This window comes from Thermobia domestica, chromosome 5 (assembly GCF_964235325.1).
Source record: "Thermobia domestica chromosome 5, izTheDome1.hap1.1, whole genome shotgun sequence".
NCBI classification, from domain to species: Eukaryota; Metazoa; Arthropoda; class Insecta; order Zygentoma; family Lepismatidae; genus Thermobia; species Thermobia domestica.
The window spans coordinates 5033807-5055558 of NC_137458.1; the positions used below are offsets into that span (position 1 = coordinate 5033807).

Genomic DNA, 21752 nt, shown 5'->3' on the forward strand with positions numbered 1-21752 from the left:
ACATATTATATATACAGGGTGGAAGGTAACTCTACTGAAAAACTTTCGGATGTGATTCCTTATATGAAATGAAAGAAAAAAGTTGTAATAAACATGGGTCGGAAAACGTCTCCTTTCAGAGTTATGAACCACCGAATATTGAAAAATCACGTTTCAAAACGCCCTGACTTAGAAACTATAGGACCATCCCAAACGGTTTAAGGAATTACACAGGAACTAGTATGTGCTCTATCTATTAAATATCCATGTTTTACCATCCTCCGTTATCGGCGAAACGAACTTAAAAAGGAAGTTAGGTATAGGGATACTCCTTTAAGTACTAATGGTACTTTCGTTTCGCTGGTACCGGTGAATTCTGAAACATTGATATTTAGGCAGAGCGCATACTAGTTCCTGTGTGATTCCTTAAACTGCTTGGGATAGGTCCTATAGTTTCTAAGTCAGGGAGTTTTGAAACGTGATTTTTCGAATATTCGGCGGTTCATAACTGAAAGGAGACATTTCTCGACCCATGTTTATTACAACTTTTTTCTTTCATTTCATATAAGGAATCACCTCCAAAAGTTTTTCGGTGGAGTTACCTTCCACCCTGTATATACAATATTTAATTTGGTACATTATTTTATTCTATCCGACGTACACATGGAACTTGCAGACAAGGAAATATAAAAGGCATGTGGATTGCATTCCATAGTTTCATATAAAAAGAATTATCTACATTCAGTCAAATACACTTCAACTCTAGACTTGCCATTCATTTATAAGTTGCGCAAGTCGAAAAGAGGCGAAGCATTCGACGTTGACTTGATTTCATCTACCAGAGGAACATAATGTACAGTGCCGTTTCATATGAACCTTCTCTGACAGTTCCAGATTCCTCCTTGTTTCGTATCTCAAGCACAGCATTTACATACGTTATAAGAACAATTAATTAAACTAAATCTTTTTATCACTCAATTATCACTTTTTATCACTATTCTCTTCAATTCACGTTGTCTCTATCTTTCGCAATATTCTGTGAGCAATCAACCTAAGATTTTGATAGACTGAGAATATACAATCAAGGATTCGATTCTCAGTTGGCACTCCAGTATTTAGTATTCTTCACAGAATAACAATATTTTACTCCAAGTGTTCCTTGTGCATATGACCTGATTTCTCGGTAATACTTTCCATAAGCAGAAGCTTTGCTTTGTATATACTTAAACACAAACAAACTATTTGCTGAGCAAAACAATATATTCACATAAAAAAACTACATACGTGTTACAGTTTCGCTAACTAACACTTTGGCTTCATCAGACATCATCACATCAGACACATCAGATAGTGTCTGATGAAACCAAAGTGTTAGTTGGCGAAACTGTAACACGTATGTAGTTTTTTAATGTGAGTATATTGTTTTGCTCAGCAAATAGTTTGTTCGTGATTTTTCGGATGGCGCCTTCCACCTACTACGATGAAAATGTCAGGTAGAATCCGTTACAGTTGTTTAAAGTGTAGTAAACCTAGCTCAAAAAAAGAAACAGTACACGAAAATTATCTCTAGGAAACTTCATGCATTAATTGAGCGGGTTAGTGCAACAGTAGTCTAACCCATATTTTTTTAAAAATGGAGAAAAATAAAGTTAAAGTTAAACACATGTTGTTTTTTGTACAATATATCAAAAGCAAGCACAAGTGGTTGAATGTGTCATACATTGTACATACTGTACATATATTGTACAAAAAAGCACATGTGTTTAACTTTAACTTGATTTTTGTCCATTTTTAAAAAATGTAAGTTAGACCACTGTTGCGCTGACCCCCTCCATTGAAACACCGCGCCGAACAACGATATATGTTACATTTTAGTGATTTCGAAAAAGAAAGAAGAAAAAAAAACGAGAAAAAGGTTGTAGTATATTTCAAGAGTACAATAGGAAAAAATAAAACTAGCAGCTAGCGACGTTCAACGGAGTAATAAAAATAAAAACGTAAAATAAACGTGCCTGCATGAAAGAACGGAAAGTTTTTCCTCGAAATTATTAAAATGTAACATATATCGTTGTTCAGCGGGGTGCTTCGATTAATTAAATGGCGAGTAATTTTTCTCTGGTTTAGGTACAGTGGCTGAGAAGCATTCTACCTGTACTGTTTGAAGATTCCCATTTACTTGATTCAAGATAACTGCACCAACTCCTGTTTAGATACATAACTGCTCATCTTCTTCATACGGGTTTATGCCATAATTAATAGCACTCTCTGCTCAGCACAGTTACATCAGACAAAAAGAATCAACCTGTTCCTAGGTCAGTCACATTTTTCTGGATGTTGGAACCATCTACAGATATTGTGTAAGATAAAATCGGATGGTTCCTCCCATTTCTCATAACATACAAAACGTGCTTGAAGAGTTTCTGTCATAGTCTGTGATTTCTCTCTATCTAGCACAGGAAGTTTCCTTCTTCGGAGAAGTTGGGAGTAGAAATGAAGGTTGCGGGGTCTTTATCACCACTACATACTACAAATCAAGATTATATGCGGTTGAATCAACTAAAAGAATCAAAATATGTAGTTCAATATTTCATAATTATACCCTGCAGTTTAAACTACAGGAGACAGAAAGAATGGAAGTGTTTGGTGAAAATCAGTAGGTCGCAGAAAACATGATAGAAAGGAAAGGATTAAAATGTGCGGTCGGAATGACAGAAAGAAAAAGAGATCTTGGAGAAAGCAAAAACACAAGATACTTAGGAAGTACTCCTCTTCTTCTTCTTCCAACACAATGTTAGCTTGAGAGAACAATAGTCAAAAACATTTTGGTTCTAGGATCACTCCCATAAATAGCAGTTGGTCCTAGGGTTCAATTTTTGGATCAAAAGATCCAATATGTTTCAGGCAAAAAAATTTCTTGTAGGTCTTATATCTGGAGAACTACATAAAATGTAGCCAAACCCAAACCATCACTTTAACTCAGTATGATGTGCTTATTCCGTAAGAAAAGTTGATTTAAGGGCCGTTCAAAAATTTTGGGGCCCCTGATCCAAAAACAACAGTAATATTTCAATCAAAAAATTTTCTTCTACTTCTTATATCTAGTGAACGAGAAGATATAGTGTAGCCAAACCCAAACTATCAATTAACTCAGTATCGTGTGCTCATTCCGTAAAAAACTCGATTTACGAGCCTTTACAAATTTTGTGGACCCTAATCCAAAAACTGATTATTGGCCAAAATCGCAATCTTTCCTAAAATTCTTGTTATTTCTTCATTTCCTCCATTTTGGGGGGAGAGAGTGGAGAGAGCTTAGCGACTTAACCAAAGAATCGAGAGAATACTGAAACTTCCACGGACATAAAATCCTATGTCATGGGATTGAATCGATGACCTCTCTACATTAACGGTGCGATCTTTCTTACCGTGCTACCGTACCTCTTTGGGACAAGCAAGAATTATTAAAAGTGTACAATTGCATTCAAAAAAATAATTTGAGGGAGAAAAAAATAATAATTAATAACTTATGGTCAATATTTATTTATTTATTTTTTCAGAAGATACATTGTGAGTTTTATTTTATTGTATATTTAGTGGAAGACATTTACAATACCTCACCTTCTCAAGTTCATTAATTTATTTACAGTACAATTATTTGTCTGTTCCTAATTTCATTCTGTTCGGTGATAACGATACGGAAAAAGACAATAAATAAATAAATAAAACACATACATCTGAGCTGACTTCAGTGAGACCAGACGTATACATAAAATGGTATACAAAGTAGAATCTTCTGTCCTCCGTATTGTCATGCACTTTATCAACAATATCAAGTTAATATCATATGTTGCATAAGATTGAATATACTTGGAAAGGTTAACAAAGTGAGCTAACATAACTTCTAGCATTTGTTGTGATTTACGATGAACGCTGTTCCATTATGTAACAGTTACTTTTGTGACGTCAACTCGCTCTGGCAGTGAGCAATCCAGAAAATCATTCTAAATACTCTCACTTCAACAGACACTTTTCAACCCGCCCTTATATATATATATTTTGGAGTCTTCTTTCTTTCAAGAGCTTCTCACTGGACCCGTTATCTTGTGCACACAAATTAGTGACAACATCTACATTTTTTGTGCATAGTCATTATTTCAATAATTTTTGATAACAAAATTCATGCAATAATAACACTTTTTTTATCTTACGTAATATCATTTCTTCTTTTATAAACAAAAGCACTATTCTTTATATGCACTACGACGTGCATTAACAACTATAAAATACACAATAGTTCTTATTGTCTTAAAAAAAAGCTTATACAAGATCACTAATCAATAAAAAACATTTATCCGTTACTACACAAAACACAAAATGTATTTACAATTCACGTATTGTATTACACTAAAAAAAAAATCATGTACATTCTAATGAGGTGTTTAAAAAATAGTACACCGGTACTAATAACCATCATAAATATTACTGTTTATTTTTAAGTTGATAATAAGTATACTAGATAATAGGAATAAATATTTTCAGTTTAAGTTGTCGAAATTGTATTACGGGAAGAAACTAGCATTTTTAAAAAAACATAAATAGCATATTAGGTGTATTATATTGAGACATAAAATATTCGTTTTTCCTTGTTAGGATAATAATATTAATACCTTAATGTTATTTAGCTTAAATGTTTGGTAATTTCGTAGTAATAACGAAATAATATGGTATGTCAGTACATCGACAAAATCGATAGTACTTCAAAACAACTAAATTCACCCAAATCTTGTAACTGATTAATTGTCAATATTAGTATTTTGGTTTACGTTTGCTTTAAATTATATTTTATATATCAAAACATAATTAAAACGGAAATGTTGTTAGTCTGAGCCAAACGAATGTAACATATTTTATACAACGGTCTGTAAATAATATGCAAATTTCTTTTTGGCGATGCTCTAACAGATTGTTTGAACTAAGTATTTTCATTGAAATAAAGGCTTATCTCTGTTAATTATATCCACTATTTTAAATAAATCTTTCATTCATTTTCCTTCTAATTCCTTGATTTGAAGTAATTCATATTAGCTTTAAGAAGGCATGTTTTGAAAATAACATATGTTCATGTCTGAAAGTTCTCAGTTATCTATTTACCCTAAAGAACATTCATTAAGTAAAGTAATGTTTAGAATTACAATTTTTACCGTGCAACTATTGACTAAGTACACTCTTAGTCATGGAATGTTTATTTTTTTCTCCCCCGCTGCGTATTCAATTAATTGGGCTTTCAGTTAATGAACATTTTACCTTTTTGTTTGAATCATAACTTTCAGCTCTAGATTGACATAATTAGAATATATTATTACGCCAAGCTTAATTTTATATTATTAACCTCATCTTGTGGCTTGTTTTAAGATTCGTATATTTTATTTTATTTTATTTTATTTAAGTACTACTTATTTATTTCTCTTAAAAGTAAACAATTGACACTACTGAATAGTTTGCTTATGTTATGTTTCCAGTCGTACAAACACAACAAAAGCTTTTTTTTAAAAAAAGTATATAATTTAATTGTTCAAAGTAAATTTTAAATCACTTAATATCAACTTGCATACAAATACGCACTTACACTGTTGTTTAAGATTCTTATGATATATATATATATATATACCATAATCGATTAGTTATTATAATTATTTGTATTCAGAAAGGAAAGTTATGATCAAACGTGACAAAGTAACTTTGGCCACTGTCAGTTTTAATATTTCTTATCATTTTAGTTATCATTTAGCTACTAAAATAATAATAGAAAATCAAAATCAAAACAGGCGACATTTTATTACTAAAAATACGTAGAAATCAAAAGCTTTTCTATAATTTTATCAATTATACTTTCTAAACTTTCGTAATTAATTTATTATTGAAAGTACTACCAGAATATCTTAAATTAATTTGATTAACCGGAGTCGTCCGCAATTACACTATATTGCGTCACACTTCCTTTAACTTCTTCCTTCAACAATGAAAGTGTATTCCAGAACTAATTTATGAAAATTTAGGGTGTTTCTATACGCATTTTCTAACTATTGTGTTGCGTTCTATTTTCTTTATGAAAGTATGTATATTCCTACTTTCTCTTCATATTGTATCTATAAAGGAATTTATACATACATATACATAGCTAGATATATATTTACCTGAACAATAAAACAATGGTATACACATATATATGTGCTACACCATAATTAACAGTAATACGTTTAATAACACACATATATAAAGTAACATCACAGTGCAACTTATACACCACATATAAACTGCCTGCAGTTATAAATTAATTCTCAACAATAACACACAGACAGAACGTTTGTTTTATTACAATACTGCCAACGTTATCACAATGTAACATCGTACTAAGGACTCACTCTCTCAGGTTCTCCCTCTCTCAATCGATATACATATTACACACATACATAACACGCTTCCATTTTTTCTACATATGCATAAGACACATATAAGACAGTAATATTTTTAGATATTACGCTCCAACAATATCTTAATATCGACACAATTATTGTTATTATTATTATTATTATTACTTAGAAGCCTGACGTATGCACTGTAATACTCGCAGATATGGCAGTTGTACACAAGGAGATAATAATTCTCCTATTGATATTCTTTAATAATAACCTTGATTAGTAAAATTGTACAACTTACATTATCGCTTACCATTTTCTTTTTCTTGAAAAAAAAAATCAACATGATCTGAAACTGAAGCAATGCTACTTACATTTTCATTTGTACATAAAAAAGAAGCACTTTCCCAACAGGGAAAAAAAAACATAATAATGAGAACATAAGCCTCATTGCTTTATATACATAAACAAAAGAATAATATTTCAAAATGATATGTACAAACTATTCTTTCAGTTTTCTTTTAAAATTATACATGTGCTGTTATGCAATTGTCGACGTGTTAAAACTAACAATTCTGTGCCACCTTTTGCGAAAGATCTTTGGAAGATGCATGATTTTTTTATATCACAGATATATGAAAGATATCGTGGTTGGTCTTTCTTTATATTTTGTTTCACAGCATAAAAGCACCTTTTAAATATATATATATATACATATAATTATGTACAACCGTATACACACACACACACACACACCTACACACACGATCCAAAGTTATTCGCCGTAGATTATGTTCTCAATACTCACATATGACCCAAATCCAAAGCCTAAAAGACCAAAGACCATGATAGATATGTCTTTCCATAAGATCCAATTGAACTTCCCAAATCCTGCGTCCCAAAATGTTACTATTTCCAGAATCGGTGGTAAAATTAACGCTAACGCTGAGCTGCTGATGGATCCAACAAGAGATATAACAGCTCCTAAGTTTGGAATTGCAACAGCAAGTAAACCTAAAATAAATAAATAAATAAATAAATAAATGAACAAATAAATAAATAAAGATTAAAAACAAATGCACTATTGTAATTGGTGCACGAAGAACATTTATGAAAAGTTTTTGCTTAACTCTACTGTTGTTTCAATTCGTCGAAATCTTTCAACACTCAAGTATGTCTTCTTCGATCAAGAGTGATGAAATCTTATCAAGGGGACACTTAGGATAGGTGGTTGAACACATCAAATTCTACAATATTAACTACCTAACTAACTAACTCAATGGCCTACGAGACCCGAAGGTTCAATGCCACGTTCACAAAAGCTCTCCATTGACTTCTGTCCTTAGCCAACTGGATCCGGTTTCTACTCTGTACTCCTATTACTTGCGAGGTCCATCTTAATATTGTTCTCTCATCTGTGCCTAGGTCTTCCTAATTATCGTTTCTGGTTAGACTTCCAGTTAAAATTTTGAAAGCGTTCCTACTTTCTTCTATTCTAGCTACATGACCTGTCCAGCTGAGCCTCCTAGACTTGATGACCCTAACACTCTACAATAAGCAAGCGAAGTAGCTCAAAGTGGTAGAGCATTGGCTTCGCATTCGGGAGGTCGCGGGTTCGATTCCCGCTAGGGTTTTCCAGTCCTACCAGCCAAATGCCGGGATGGCACTTACTAAACAGGCCCTGATCGATACCTTCCCAAATTCTTTCCGTTGTTATTGTTGTGGTTAGATATCCAGTATAAAATGACCTCTGAGCTGTATCTGCTGATTGTTAAATAAATGAAATAAATAAATATTATTAGTATTTGACGAAAAAAAATCCAAAGACGACATATATATCAATCGACGAATGTAAAACTCTCATGCGTAGTTTTCGAGAAACTCAACGAGAATGAACAACGCTGACTGTACGATAACTACGACTGTACGATGATACTGAAGAAGAGCTTCATCAAGCTTTTCATTAAGACACTAGCAAAATGACAGTACACGGCACGGGATGGTTAAGGTGATACAGGAAGAAAATATATTTAACTTATTATTTCTATATTTAATATTGTCCAACGAAAAGACATATATCAGTTAATACTAGGGATGGCCAATTCCGAATTTTTACTTTCCGGAAAATACAATCGGAAAAATTCCGGATTTCGGAAAAAATCCAGAATTTTTACCTTCCGAAATCCGAAAAGTGAAATTTCGAATTCCGGAAAATGTTGGCCATCCCTAGTCGATACAGTAGATCGAATTGTGAACAAAATGACATTCTTGAGGTTAAGATCTCATACATAGTTTCCGAGAAAAAAAAACGAACATCTATGGCGCTAAAACGTATATTGTTTGCTGATAGTTTTTATTCTCCTTAAACATATTTATTTGTTTATGTACTGAATACAATAAAAATGTACCGTTAACTAGTAGATTGCATTTATTCTTGTTCGTCTTCTTCAAACGATGACTCACATACTACTTGTGCGTGGATAAATTTTAAAAGAGAAGCTTTCCCATTGGACTTCCTTATTCTTGCTTTCCGGCCAAATAATTCAATGTTGAAAACTTGCTTGTTTTTCTTGTCGTTAACATCCGTTCTTAACAAGTGATCAGTTTTAGGACCTGAAAAAAGAATGTTTGGGGAAGTTTGGGTTGCGTTACACTCTTGTGCGAGTTCCTCTCAAAAGAATGTGGTTATGTTTCGATGCAAGAATAAAGTGCTTTCACTTCAAAAATTACTCATCATATTACTAAATGTATTCAATTACTGACCTAAAAAGTCCTTCCAATGATGATAAACACGTCTTAGTCATCATATTCACAGACGACTGAAGAAAATAACATGGGTGTTGAAAGTTTTCGGTGAATTGAAACAAAAGGCAGATGGATAAGAAAAAGAATTTAAGAAATTAAAAATGCATATTGCTTAAACGATGATTCTTAAGACTCTCGTAATAAAATCGTAATTACGGTTTCCAAATTTAAAATTGTGTTTACGTTACATTGTCTACTTCTGAGAAAGGTAGTGACTGTAGTGAAGAAAATGCTTACATTTAAAAGTATTCGAGAATAACAAAGTGTTATTTAGTTTCAGTATTTCGATATTTTTGAAATGCTATATAATTATCTTCATATTCCATACAACGATACAATTACTCAGACAAGTCTTGGCGTTAGACTGGCGAGGGACATTATCGTTACTTTAACCTAGTTACTACCTTTCTGAGCACTGCATGAAGGTAGGGAACGCTTTTCTGCTCCGAACAACCTGAGAATAAGAAAGATCTTAGTTCACAAGGTCCCGGGTTCGATTTCTTGTGGAAGAGCATCGAAAGCATTACATTGGTTCAGCATCCACTTTAGGAGGAATTAGATTTCTGGGCTTTCGGCATCTGTGGCCACGTTAGCCCCTCACGTATGAGGCACGATGTCCCTCGGCGATCACACTATCCTAGAAAAGGAAATGAAGCGGCCTGGGACTTGTATCTTAAGTACCATCTCGCCATTTGCCTGGTGTGAATGAGGAAAACCCAGGAAAACCTCACTCAGGATGGGTAGCCTGAAAAACTCGTTACACTTTTTCGACCGAGTGTCCCCCACCAGAAATCGAACCCGGACCTCTCGCACCAAAGAAGAGAGCGTTAGCGACTGTGCTACGCGCGGCCACTGCACCTACTTTAAATTGTAGGTATCGTTTTATATAACCTCGCTACTGACAAAGAGCGTAAATAGAAATCAATCAATAAGTAACAGACAGAGGCGGCGGGGCGGTTGCTATGCAGTAAAATGTATTGTCAGTATACAAGTAGTCACGGATCTACTATTGAAGTACCTAAAACATGAATCACTCCTGGATAAATAGCAAGAACTAAGGACGGGAGAAGTGGGGCAGTTGATAAGAGTTAAAAAGTGTGTGTACGTACAGGTTTTCCTGAATTTACGAGTGGATCATCTATATAAACAGTATCAGCTCCGCAACCGAAGTTCTTCCATTCCGATAATTAACGTATTGATATTACGTTCATATGTATACCAATTATTGGATTTACTGAGAACGGAAGAAGACGACCACAAAATCACTTATTTTGTGTTTTGGTCCTTTACTTCTCCATCTTTTACAGACCAGCCAGTTGTTGGCAATTTGCAAAGCAATCCAATGCTGTAGGTATTTGAATCGAGGGAGCAATGTCATTTGTCTAAACAACCACTTGATATACAAAAGATCGAGGCTCGAGTCCCAACTAGTCTCGCGTCCATATGTCTCTATATAATTATATCACTGTAGGATCTCGAAGAGCATTAAATAATAACATAAACAATAATAATCACAGTGGAAAGATGGATGTATTTAGGTTTTCAAAAAATAATCTGAACTACGATTCCTTTTGGAAAAGTAAAATTACATGGAAACAATAGTAAACACTAGAGAAATCTAACTAATTTAAAACGTGAATATTTATCTCTGACTATTCAATAAGTTTCTAATAACAATAATTTCACTCTATAAACAGTTTTTAGTTTCTCTCTCTCTCTCTCTGTGTGTTATATATATATAGAAAAGAAAGAAAAATCTGAAGAAGGGGTATGCTGGCGTTTCTAACTGGAAATAAGTTTGAATGAAATAAAATCCTAGGAAATATATCTAGTATACTTACAGGTAAAAACAACGAGGAAGGTCCGCAAACTGTAATCAGCGATAGCTCGTGCTTTTTCACTCTCTAGTCTGTCAACAACCAACGGCGACACAATGCCAACGGGAACATAAAATTGGAGGCCATATGATAGTAAAATAGCCAAGGCCATCATTACTCGCACTGCCTGAGCCAAACTGGAAAATGAAATTGACATTAGGCATTTACCTACTAGTACATTATGAAAATAATAGAACACAAAATTAGAATTACCTATTATTTTAAGTACGAAGGTATGGAATTATAGCAATCTAATTTAAAAAGTAGGATCTGTTAATAATATAATTTTTGAATATTCTGGAAATTTATAATAGGTAAGAATCCACACATGTTAAGAGTTCTGTGAGCATAATTACATAATAACAGTAATCTCTATTAATTGTTTCTCAATTCCCACACGTTTTATTTCTTGTTTAGCTTTTATGTAATCATACACATGTAATTTTCTCTCTCCAGTACTCTTTCCGGCAAATTCGTCATATCAGCTTTAGCTTCCTTCATTAAACTTGCTCTACTTTCAACATGCAAAACTATCACTGACTGTTTTCTAGATGGCGCCTACCTAGACGTTTCATAGGTTCTTTTCAATTGCTTAGCTTTAATTTTCATTTTCATTTTATCTGATGAAGTAGTTGGCGAAAGAGCTTTCACACAAACACTAACAAAATACACTATATGCCATTTTGTTAGGAATTAGAATTTAGATTTCTGGGCTTTTGGCATCTAAGGCCATGTTAGCCCGTCACGTTTTGAGGGTTAAACGGTTCATCAGACAAGAAGAAAGATAATGAAAGAAAGAGAAATTAAAGAACAAAGAAAAAGACAAGAAGCGTCCGGGTGGGTTATTGGAACATGGTTTCAAACAGATCTTTTTTTTTTTTTTTACCTGTTTCTCCCCTCCCTCTTTGAAGAAGCATTTCAGCGAAAGTAATCACGTTGTACTTTCTTATTATTGTAAATACGGTTTTATATGGTATGAAATGTGAACGTAAAATAAAAGCAAGGATAGGAATGGCGAAAGAAGCGTTTAGGGGGAAGAAAATACTATTTTGTGGAATCTTGAATATAAAGTGTTGAGAAAAAAAGACTCATAAAATATTTCGTGTGAAGTATTCTACTGTATGGGTCAGAAACATGGACACTATGCCAAAATGCTGAAAAACAACTGGATGCTTTCAAATTGTGGGTGTGGAAGAGAATAAAGCGAAGTAGGTGAGTCGAGCGGAGAACGAACGATAATATGTTAGAAATGGTAGGAGACAAAAGACCAATTTTAGATATTATTAAGAAGAGGGAGAGAAACTGGTTGGAATATTAGGTAAGAAGAAACTGTATTATGAGGGACGTGCTAGAGGGTATGGTGGCAGAAAAGAGAGGGAGAGGGCGAAGGAGACTACAATTATGGACGATATCAAAGCAGAGAAATCGTAGTGAAGAGGAAGAGGTTAGCTGAAGACCGTGGGAACATGAAAGCTTCTCAGTTGCCCGCAAATAATAGAAGAATACTTATGATGATGTTAAGTCATTATACACATACACAGAGCAAGTAAGTAGCGGTAAATAATAATATCACTTATGACTAAGAAACGCATAAAATGTAGTCACGAAAGTTATTTACATATTTCAGCAACCTATAGAAACCACAGATAACAAAAGCACCTAGCCATTGTCTCTGAACAATCCTGCAAGTGTCTAATGTTATAGGTGTAGCTGAGGATTTCGACAACTTACTACTGACTATAAGAATTCAGTTTTGAAATCTCAAAAGATAAATTATTTAGAAATAGAGGCTAACTCAACTTACATATTTATAATTACTCAATGAACTAACGAGATGCATATTTTATATTACCCAAGCTTGTACTCATTACCATTTCTTGTATTTGTAAAATGTTATAGGAGTTGCGACGAAGATTTGTCCTTGACAGGAGTATGCAAAAGACAACAGTAATAAAATGTCGAAACTATTAGCCACAACATTGAGTATTTAAAGCTTAGTGTACTTTTACTGTTATTTATATTTCAAGAACACGTAATTAAATATTATTTCATTTTATTCCATCCCAATAAACGCTACTTCTTTGTGTCAAGGTGCCGCGGTGGCTCAGTGGTAGCGCGTTCACCTCTGGTGCATGGAATTCTTGGTTCAATCCCAGCTCGCGCCAAGTGAGTTTTGTGGTGGACAAACACCGTGTGCGTGGGGTTTCTTAGAGTTCTTCCGTTTCCTACCACTTTCTTCACTCCACCATCTTCATTCATTTCTCATAATCATTGTCTCCTTTAGCCTAGCCGGCATAACCGTGAGTCGTAAAACTTAAAAGATTTCATTTCATTTCGTTTTTCTTTGTGTCACGTGAATAGACTGCAAATCACAACTACGCCCACGATCAATTTCTAGCATGTGGCCTACGCCAAATCAGTTTTGAACAGTGAAACAACACGAATAGTAGTGCTACGAGACGGTAGAAGTTCTCACGGAAGTTAAGATGATGAAAACCAACGATAGCTTTCACATTGATTTCCAGGTGCGGTCAGAATAAATTAAAACAGCTTGGATTTGCGATATGGAAAGCTACGGAAAACTACCATAAATTTCCCTTAGTTTGTCGATGACAAAGTAATTCGAGGTGAGATATTCCCAATTCGGTCCTCTATTAAGACTCAATCATGAAATATTGAATACAAAAGACAGTGGCGTACGCAGAATTTGGTCAAAGGGAAGGGGAAGAGGATAAAGCCTTCAATTTATTTTTCTTTTAGGACAAACGTGATTTTTGTACATTTACTTTAATGTATAAATAGTAAATGTTTACTTTATCATAATTTCTTGCTGATGGAGTTTTTAACTACAGATAGCAAAATCACCTAGCCATTTCAAACTCAAAACCCCTTCCCCTTGCCTACGCCACTGGAACAGACCATAATAATTACAAGAATACTTACAAGTCATTAGGTGGCAGGTTTAGCGTAATGCTTCCCAGAATATCATCTCCATATTTAAGGTATCCAAAGAAACCGACGGAGGTGTACAAACAAGTGACCATGACCATACCAGTGTTAAGCACACCTGTCCAGCCACCAAAATCTTGAGGCGTCTTCATATTATTCTCTAAGGGCAAAACCTGCAACGAAACACACCCAATTATTAGGATTCACATAAGAAACGGACAAAACAACATATTTTATTTCATACCGTATCTTTTATGGTGGGCATTCATTAAAATTCAAAGAATAAAAAATACATGACTGGGCCAAAAATCGAACCATGTTCTCTTAAAATTTCGTTATATTTGGGAACATAAATTTCAACTAAAGTATAATTTCATTGTAAAATTTATATTGTACTTTGGTTCTAGAATTAATCATCATAATCAACAAAATATTAATCATTTTGAAAGTATTACAACTTCGGTACTATCAATCATTTTCTTTTCGTAATACAATATGTTTGGTGTAATGAAATTCAAAGAAATAAAGGAGAATCAATCAATCAAATAAAATAAAATAAAAAGATGTGGCATGAAATCGAACCAAACCTCACTCAAATCAGTGTTCAAACCATTACGCTACACTACCCAGTTCTTCCTTACACACCCAGTATGCCATAGACACTGGGTTATCAAAACACAATGATAAACACAAGAAAATGCTTCATGCACATCGCACGGATTATGAACACTAAGGAACGTTTTCGCGAATAACGGTCCTCATCGTAAGCTTTATATAACTCTGAAAAAGTTTTTGAAACAAAAAACGGTGAAAAAACATGGGGAAAAACCAGCCAATTTCTGACGACAGGACATTGTTACTTATTAATGCTGCAAACCCTCATCTAATCTATCTTCTTCTAATATAAATAAAATAAAGAGTTTCTTTGTGTGTTTGTCTGTCTGTGTGCGGCCTGGGCACCAGACGAGTGGACCGAGAGTTAACAAATCTTGGTCAGGGGTACCTTGGCCCAGGCCCCAGATCAAGACGAAGCGTTTTTTTCTCATTTCGAACCAGGGGGATCTCAGGGGGGCGTACCGAAACCGGCTTTGGAACCAGACAAATTGACCGAGAGTTACCAAATTTTAAGTCACGAATACCTTGGTCCAGGCTCCAGACCAGAGTTAGATGTTTTTGTCAAAATTCGAACCAGGAGGATCTCAGGGGGGCGTTTACCGGGACATATAAAAGTAGTAGAAAATGACCGATATTAGTGTCGAATTCATAGTTTTCGCGGTTGCTGAAATCAATGGTGAAACTCCGATCGCATTAACTTCCAAATTCACGCTATTCGGCTCCGGGCCGGGGTCACCGGAAGGGGGGATCGGGGGTGAGAATAGCCCAAAATGAGCAATATTAGTATCAAATCCATAGTTTTTGCGGTCGCTGAGATCAATAGTGATACTCCCAGAGGCATTGACTTCCAAATACAGCCCCCGTGCGAAGCATGGGTATATTCAATTAGTTACAGAATATAATAACTATTTTTTTTTAATCATTATTATTATTTGATAGTTTGCAGTTCCGTAGCTATTGTTTTTATATGACCACAAACACAAAGTAACTTGGTATTAGCTTTGAGATAGGTACATATAGATGCGTCATAGGATTTTAAATCACAGAGCTGCTGTGCCAAAATCTGAAAATGGGAACGATGTTCACTATATGACCCAGCGTTATCAATACGCATGCTTATAATTGCTCTTTCTGTTGTAAAAATGGGAGTGATCCATCATTTGCAAATTGGATATTTTGAATAGCGAAAGGATAGTAATGTTTCTGTTTATAGCCGTTTAGAAAACAAGAGGGAACAGAAAACACACTTACCACACCAATACCCTCAAAGGCATAGATTGCTGTTCCAAAATATAACGGTAGCTGTTTCCACGATCCAAAGGCAGCTCGTGACTCCGTCGGAGGCAGGTCTTGTAGCATGTAATAAAATGTGATTCCTAATCCAACCACGGTGAGAATAGAGGCAAACAACGACACTGGCGCCAAATATTTGAGATTCTTTATCCAGTTCAAAAAGATCATCGGAAGAAGCATCATTACCATGTAGAGGCGAACGTCCAACTTCATAAAATAATGGGCTACAACCTGATAATGGAAAAAATAATAATAAAATAAAGTATTTAAGTTTACACTTATATTTAGCCTTTAGCCCTAGATTACTTTAATTTGAACAATACAAGAAAAATATTTTTCAAATTCTTATCGATAATACTAGGTAATAATAGCACAATTTCTAAGAAGACCTTCTTTACAACTGGAACTTGGAATAAAATAAAATAAAACTATTAGTATTCCATACAAGACTAAAAGAACAGTTAATTGAACGACAAATATGTCTGAAAATTTTGTATATTTCAAAGATAATATGTGTTCAGTTTTATGCATTAACGTGTGTTCATGGCAAACATGTGTTCAGTCTTAATCCCAGCATGTATCAAGAAAAATGTATGTTCAATCTTGTGCAATAAAATCCAAGAGAAATATTCGTTCAATATTATAAGATACGATAGATCCAAGAAAAATGTTTTATCTACGTTGGTGTTTGACTAAGGAAAATATATTTAAAAAAAAAATTCAGTTTAACACCACCATTATACCTGTTAGGCTAAGGGAGATGAATGTTTAAGGTAAGTAAATGATGACAGAAGAATTGGTGGAATGAGAAGGTGGGAGAAAACGGGAGTATCCCGAGAAAACGATGTTGTCTATCACGTACTTACTTTGCCGGGGATCGAACCATGAACTTCATGCACCTCTGAGCCACCGTGCCCCCTTAAATATAAATTCAATTGTAACCAGGGGGCCCGCGGTGGCTCAGTGGTAGAGCGTTCACTTCTGGTGCTTGGGGTTCCGGGTTCGATCCCTGCCCCCGCCAAGTGAACTTTGTGGTGGACAAACACCGTTTCTCGGGGTTCTCCCGTTTCTCCCCACTTTCTTCATTCCACCATTTCATTCATTACTCGGGGGCGCGGTGGCTCAGTGGTAGAGCGTTCACCTCTGGTGCTTGGGGTCCCGGGTTCGATCCCAGCCCCCGCCAAGTGAACTTTGTGGTGGACAAACACCGTGCTCGTGGGTTTTCTCGGGGTTCTCCCGTTTCCTCCCACTTTCTTCATTCCACCATTTCACTCATCTCTCATTATCACCGTCTCCTTTAGCCTAACCGGCATAACCGTGGGACGTAAAACTTAAAGATTTCATTTCATTTATTTCATTCATTACTCATCATCACCGTTTCCTTTAGTCTAACCGGCATAACCGTGGGACGTAAAACTCAAAGATTTCAAAGATTTTTTAAATTGTAACCAGCGTGTACTACGAGAAATGTATGTACAATCTAATACGGTGGTATGTATCCTTGAAAAAGTGTTGGGACTCTTCTATATGTGCGAACCAACGAAATAAACATTACTTCAAGACTAACTCACTACTTTAACATATGAGTGTGGAGTACTGCATTATTAAGAATCTTCTCTAAGCTTACCCCACTTTTTTTTTAATAATTTTGGGAAAATAATTTAAAGACAGTGAAGAATACAAAAATAAATAAATAAATAAAATGTAGAAAGTACGGCAGATAGTATCTACAAAACGATATTACATGAACAGAGAATTGCTTTTAATATAGAAATTTGGGTGCCCAGCAATTTTGACGTCACAAATACGCGCCCATATTTCTGGTCTATAAGAAAAGGTTTGGGAACGGTTATTAGTTTGTTTAATAGCGTTATGTAGATACTATCTGGCGGTTATTAGTTCATTTAGTAGCGTTTTGTAGATACTATCTGGCGCTTATTAGTTCATTTAATAGCGTTTTGTAGATACTATCTGGCGCTTATTAGTTCATTTAGTAGCGTTTTGTAGATACTACGCACCCATATTTCTGGTCTATAAGAAAAGGTTTGGGAACGGTTATTAGTTTGTTTAATAGCGTTATGTAGATACTATCTGGCGGTTATTAGTTCATTTAGTAGCGTTTTGTAGATACTATCTGGCGCTCATTAGTTCATTTAATAGCGTTTTGTAGATACTATCTGGCGCTTATTAGTTCATTTAGTAGCGTTTTGTAGATACTACGCACCCATATTTCTGGTCTATAAGAAAAGGTTTGGGAACGGTTATTAGTTTGTTTAATAGCGTTATGTAGATACTATCTGGCGGTTATTAGTTCATTTAGTAGCGTTTTGTAGATACTATCTGGCGCTTATTAGTTCATTTAATAGCGTTTTGTAGATACTATCTGGCGGTTATTAGTTCATTTAGTAGCGTTTTGTAGATACTACGCACCCATATTTCTGGTCTATAAGAAAAGATTTGGGAACGGTTATTAGTTTGTTTAATAGCGTTATGTAGATACTATCTGACGGTTATTAGTTCATTTAGTAGCGTTTTGTAGACACTATCTGGCGCTTATTAGTTCATTTAGTAGCGTTTTGTAGATACTATCTGGCGCTTATTAGTTTATTTAGTAGCGTTTTGTAGATACTACGCACTCATATTTCTGGTCTATAAGAAAAGATTTGGGAACGGTTATTAGTTTGTTTAATAGCGTTATGTAGATACTATCTGGCGGTTATTAGTTCATTTAGTAGCGTTTTGTAGATACTATCTGGCGGTTATTAGGTCAATTAATAACGTTTTGTAGATATTATCTGGTATGCTTTCTATTTTCTAATTTCTTCATACTCTCTAAGTAATTCAGTAAAATAAAAAAAAAAATAAAAAAAAAGTGGGAGTAAAGCGAGAAGCCTTAATCATACAAGATTTTCAAGATAGGTGTGTAATGAAGACGTTGTTAATACATTACCTCTGCCCCCTTTGATTTCATTTTATGAATTCTCAATTGACACCTGTACCAGAATTAGTACTACTATTCTTCCGCGCCCTCGAATATTACGAAGTTTCCCAAAATGATAATTACAGAAAAAAAAAATATTTTAAAGTTTAAATATTTATTTCTCAATTAAAGCAATGCTATTGAAATAATAACAATAAAAACACGTTACTTACCTCTTGGATATTAGCCGACACAAACACAAAATATACACAACAAAAGCCAAGTTGTGTAATACATAGAAATATATTTGTCATCCTCCTACAAAGAAAAATGAAAAATAATATTGTAGTGTGGAAAAATACTATACTCGCATTGACACGTATAAACACAAGTCTTGAAATTAATTGTTTATATCAAGAAGTTTTTTTTCTTTAAGTGTTTGTTACAAGCTGACAAATCTTACTGAAGTTTCATAAATACACTGTTTCCTTTACGAACGGATACAGACAGGCCTTAAATTTTGTTGCTTTACAAAATTAAAAACCTTATTATTCTGATTAAGCAAAGAAATTATCTTTATAATTATTTCCCCTTAAAAATCAGGAGCTTCTACCCGAAATGTCATTTTTTGACAGTTTCTTTTCTTCCGTCAATTAACGTCGTAAACAAATTTAATACTTAGGTTTCATCGCCCTGGAAGCTTCACTTTAATTTTGAAATCTTGGAGAGTATCAATGATTTTTATAATGTTGAAAACTCACATGAGAGAGATCTAAATATCAGACTTGGTATGCTCCCCCAAATTTCAGTGGGCTTATTCTAATACTGAGCATAACCCAGCAATAATTTGAAGCATAGATTAAATATTCCGCTGGAAATTAGAGGGCATATCAAGCAAGCGATAATTATGGATCTACTTCTTCAAAAAATAAAATCAACACTGTATTACCTGACAGTAACAGATGCCTTTCTGATTCTTTCCGGGCCGGTTCTAAAGGAAGCTTCAGCAACTTCAGAGAAATTTAACGATGGCACGCATGTTCGTCTGCATAACTCATGAGCACACTTTACCTGAAAAGTATAAAATACCAAGTAATGAAGCATACAGTCAAATAACACAATCTGTGATAGTATACAGTTATACAAGGTGTCTACTACAATTCCAAAATGAAATTTCGTGACTTTTTCGTGACCCTTTCTTTACCAAACCATAATATTTTGTAACATACTCAAGAGCGAAATTAGGTGCGAACTAGGCCGAATTTTTATGCATACGATAGAAGCGTGCTTTGCTTGCGATTTGGTAGCGTCTAAAGGTGACCATAGATGTTTTTGGTGGCGAATATTGACGTTTTATAGAACTAAATTTTTCAGTTTGTATTTATATTTCAACAGATTTAAAAAAAATCGTGACCCAAAAGCTAAATTTCTTGACTTTCATTGACCGTTTTTTGATTTCGTGACTTTTTCATGACTTTCGTGACTTTCATGACCGATACACACCCTGTTATACTTCATAGGCAATGACTACTACCCTGGCAATGGCAATTATGCGTGTTGAAACTTGTTTACTACACGATGCCCCCCAATCATTGAAGATGCAAAAGCGATCTTCGTGTCATAGTAACACCGACAGTGACATTTGATAAGTTTTAGTGATTTTACAGACTTCATGACATACTAATTTGTCTACTGTCTAGAATATGACACGTTTTATAGCTCACTTGAACTATTAAAGACAGAAAGCACTTTAATACTATATATTTAAACTTCTTTATAAATATTTAACACCTAATATTTACATCAAATTTATCTTCTTCAGTCAACAATCCAAAAATCTTTGAAATTTTTCAGTTTAACAATGTTGTCCAGCACAAAGTTACTTGGCCGGGGATCGAGCCAGGCTCGTGCTCCCCTCCCCTCCCCAGTCAAGTCAACAATCCAATACAGTACTATGTTTAGGAGTTGAACATATACACCAGTAACTCACAACTTTCCTCAATTCACAGTTACGTAATAATCTTGAAAACTACAGCTACTAGTGAATATGAGCACATCTGTGGCTTTCCCGCCTATGACTTCTAATGCAGTATGTATTACGTAATATATATTTTTCATCTTTTATAGTTGATACTGCAAGTAAATACTATTACATGAATGTTTCGCTTATAAAATAATAACGTGTGTAAATAATATATAGGGTGTTTCAAAAAGAATGACCTGATTTTAAAAGTCCATATGTATTGATAAAAATATACTACAAAAATGGGATAAATTGCGAAATACTCACAAAATCTTTCAAGTTTTAGTTATGCTATTACAAATGCTCTATGTGTCCACCAGTACATAGACTTTCGCGGACTCCGCTCAAACGTTTGCAGAATTGTTTCTACCATTTCATTGGAAGTGCGAGGCCAACCTGGACTCTTACCTTTGCACAAGCATCCTGTTTCTTCAAATTGGCGATACCAAGGATGAATGTTTTTCGCTGCAGGCACATCAATGCCCAAACACCGACGAAAAGCACGCTGGACCGAAATCACTGACTCGGTCTTTGCAAACTGCAGCACACAAAACACCTTTTGTTGAGCGAAAGCCATCTTATTTTTGACTGACTGCAAACTAAGAAGACGCATTGACTGACATCTAAGGCGATTTTCTAAAACTCTAAGCCACGCCCATTCAAACAACACTCATTTCCTTGCCGGCATGTTCCATGCTCCGTAATTATTACTGTCCAAAATTAGGTCATTCTTTTTGAAGCACGGCATATATATAATATTGCAATTTCTCACGAAGTTACACTTAAATGAACGCATTACTTATGTAAGTAGTACTGGTACTGCATAAGTAATTTGAAACCCTCTATGAATAATAAACAATAAACGAAACATGGAGTAA

General features: G+C 34.6%; 1 protein-coding gene across 10 annotated transcripts in view; it reads right to left on the reverse strand.

The window, feature by feature from the left end:
• Positions 1 to 3500: 3500 nt before the first annotated feature.
• Positions 3501 to 21752, reverse strand: part of LOC145685697 (proton-coupled amino acid transporter-like protein pathetic) — a 166670-nt gene continuing 148418 nt past the window's right edge. For 9 of the 10 annotated variants that reach the window (XM_081758135.1, XM_081758129.1, XM_081758131.1 and 6 more), the window contains 6 exons: positions 19801 to 19922; positions 19085 to 19169; positions 15890 to 16162; positions 14018 to 14196; positions 11039 to 11211; positions 3501 to 7406 (listed from right to left, as the gene is read on the reverse strand). In XM_081758135.1, the coding sequence (XP_081614261.1) occupies positions 7168 to 7406; positions 11039 to 11211; positions 14018 to 14196; positions 15890 to 16162; positions 19085 to 19169; positions 19801 to 19922 (1071 nt within the window). In that variant the 3' untranslated portion in view covers positions 3501 to 7167. Of the gene's footprint in view, positions 7407 to 8800; positions 9006 to 11038; positions 11212 to 14017; positions 14197 to 15889; positions 16163 to 19084; positions 19170 to 19800; positions 19923 to 21752 lie in introns of all 10 variants that reach the window. The other variant, XM_081758133.1, reaches the window with a different exon arrangement.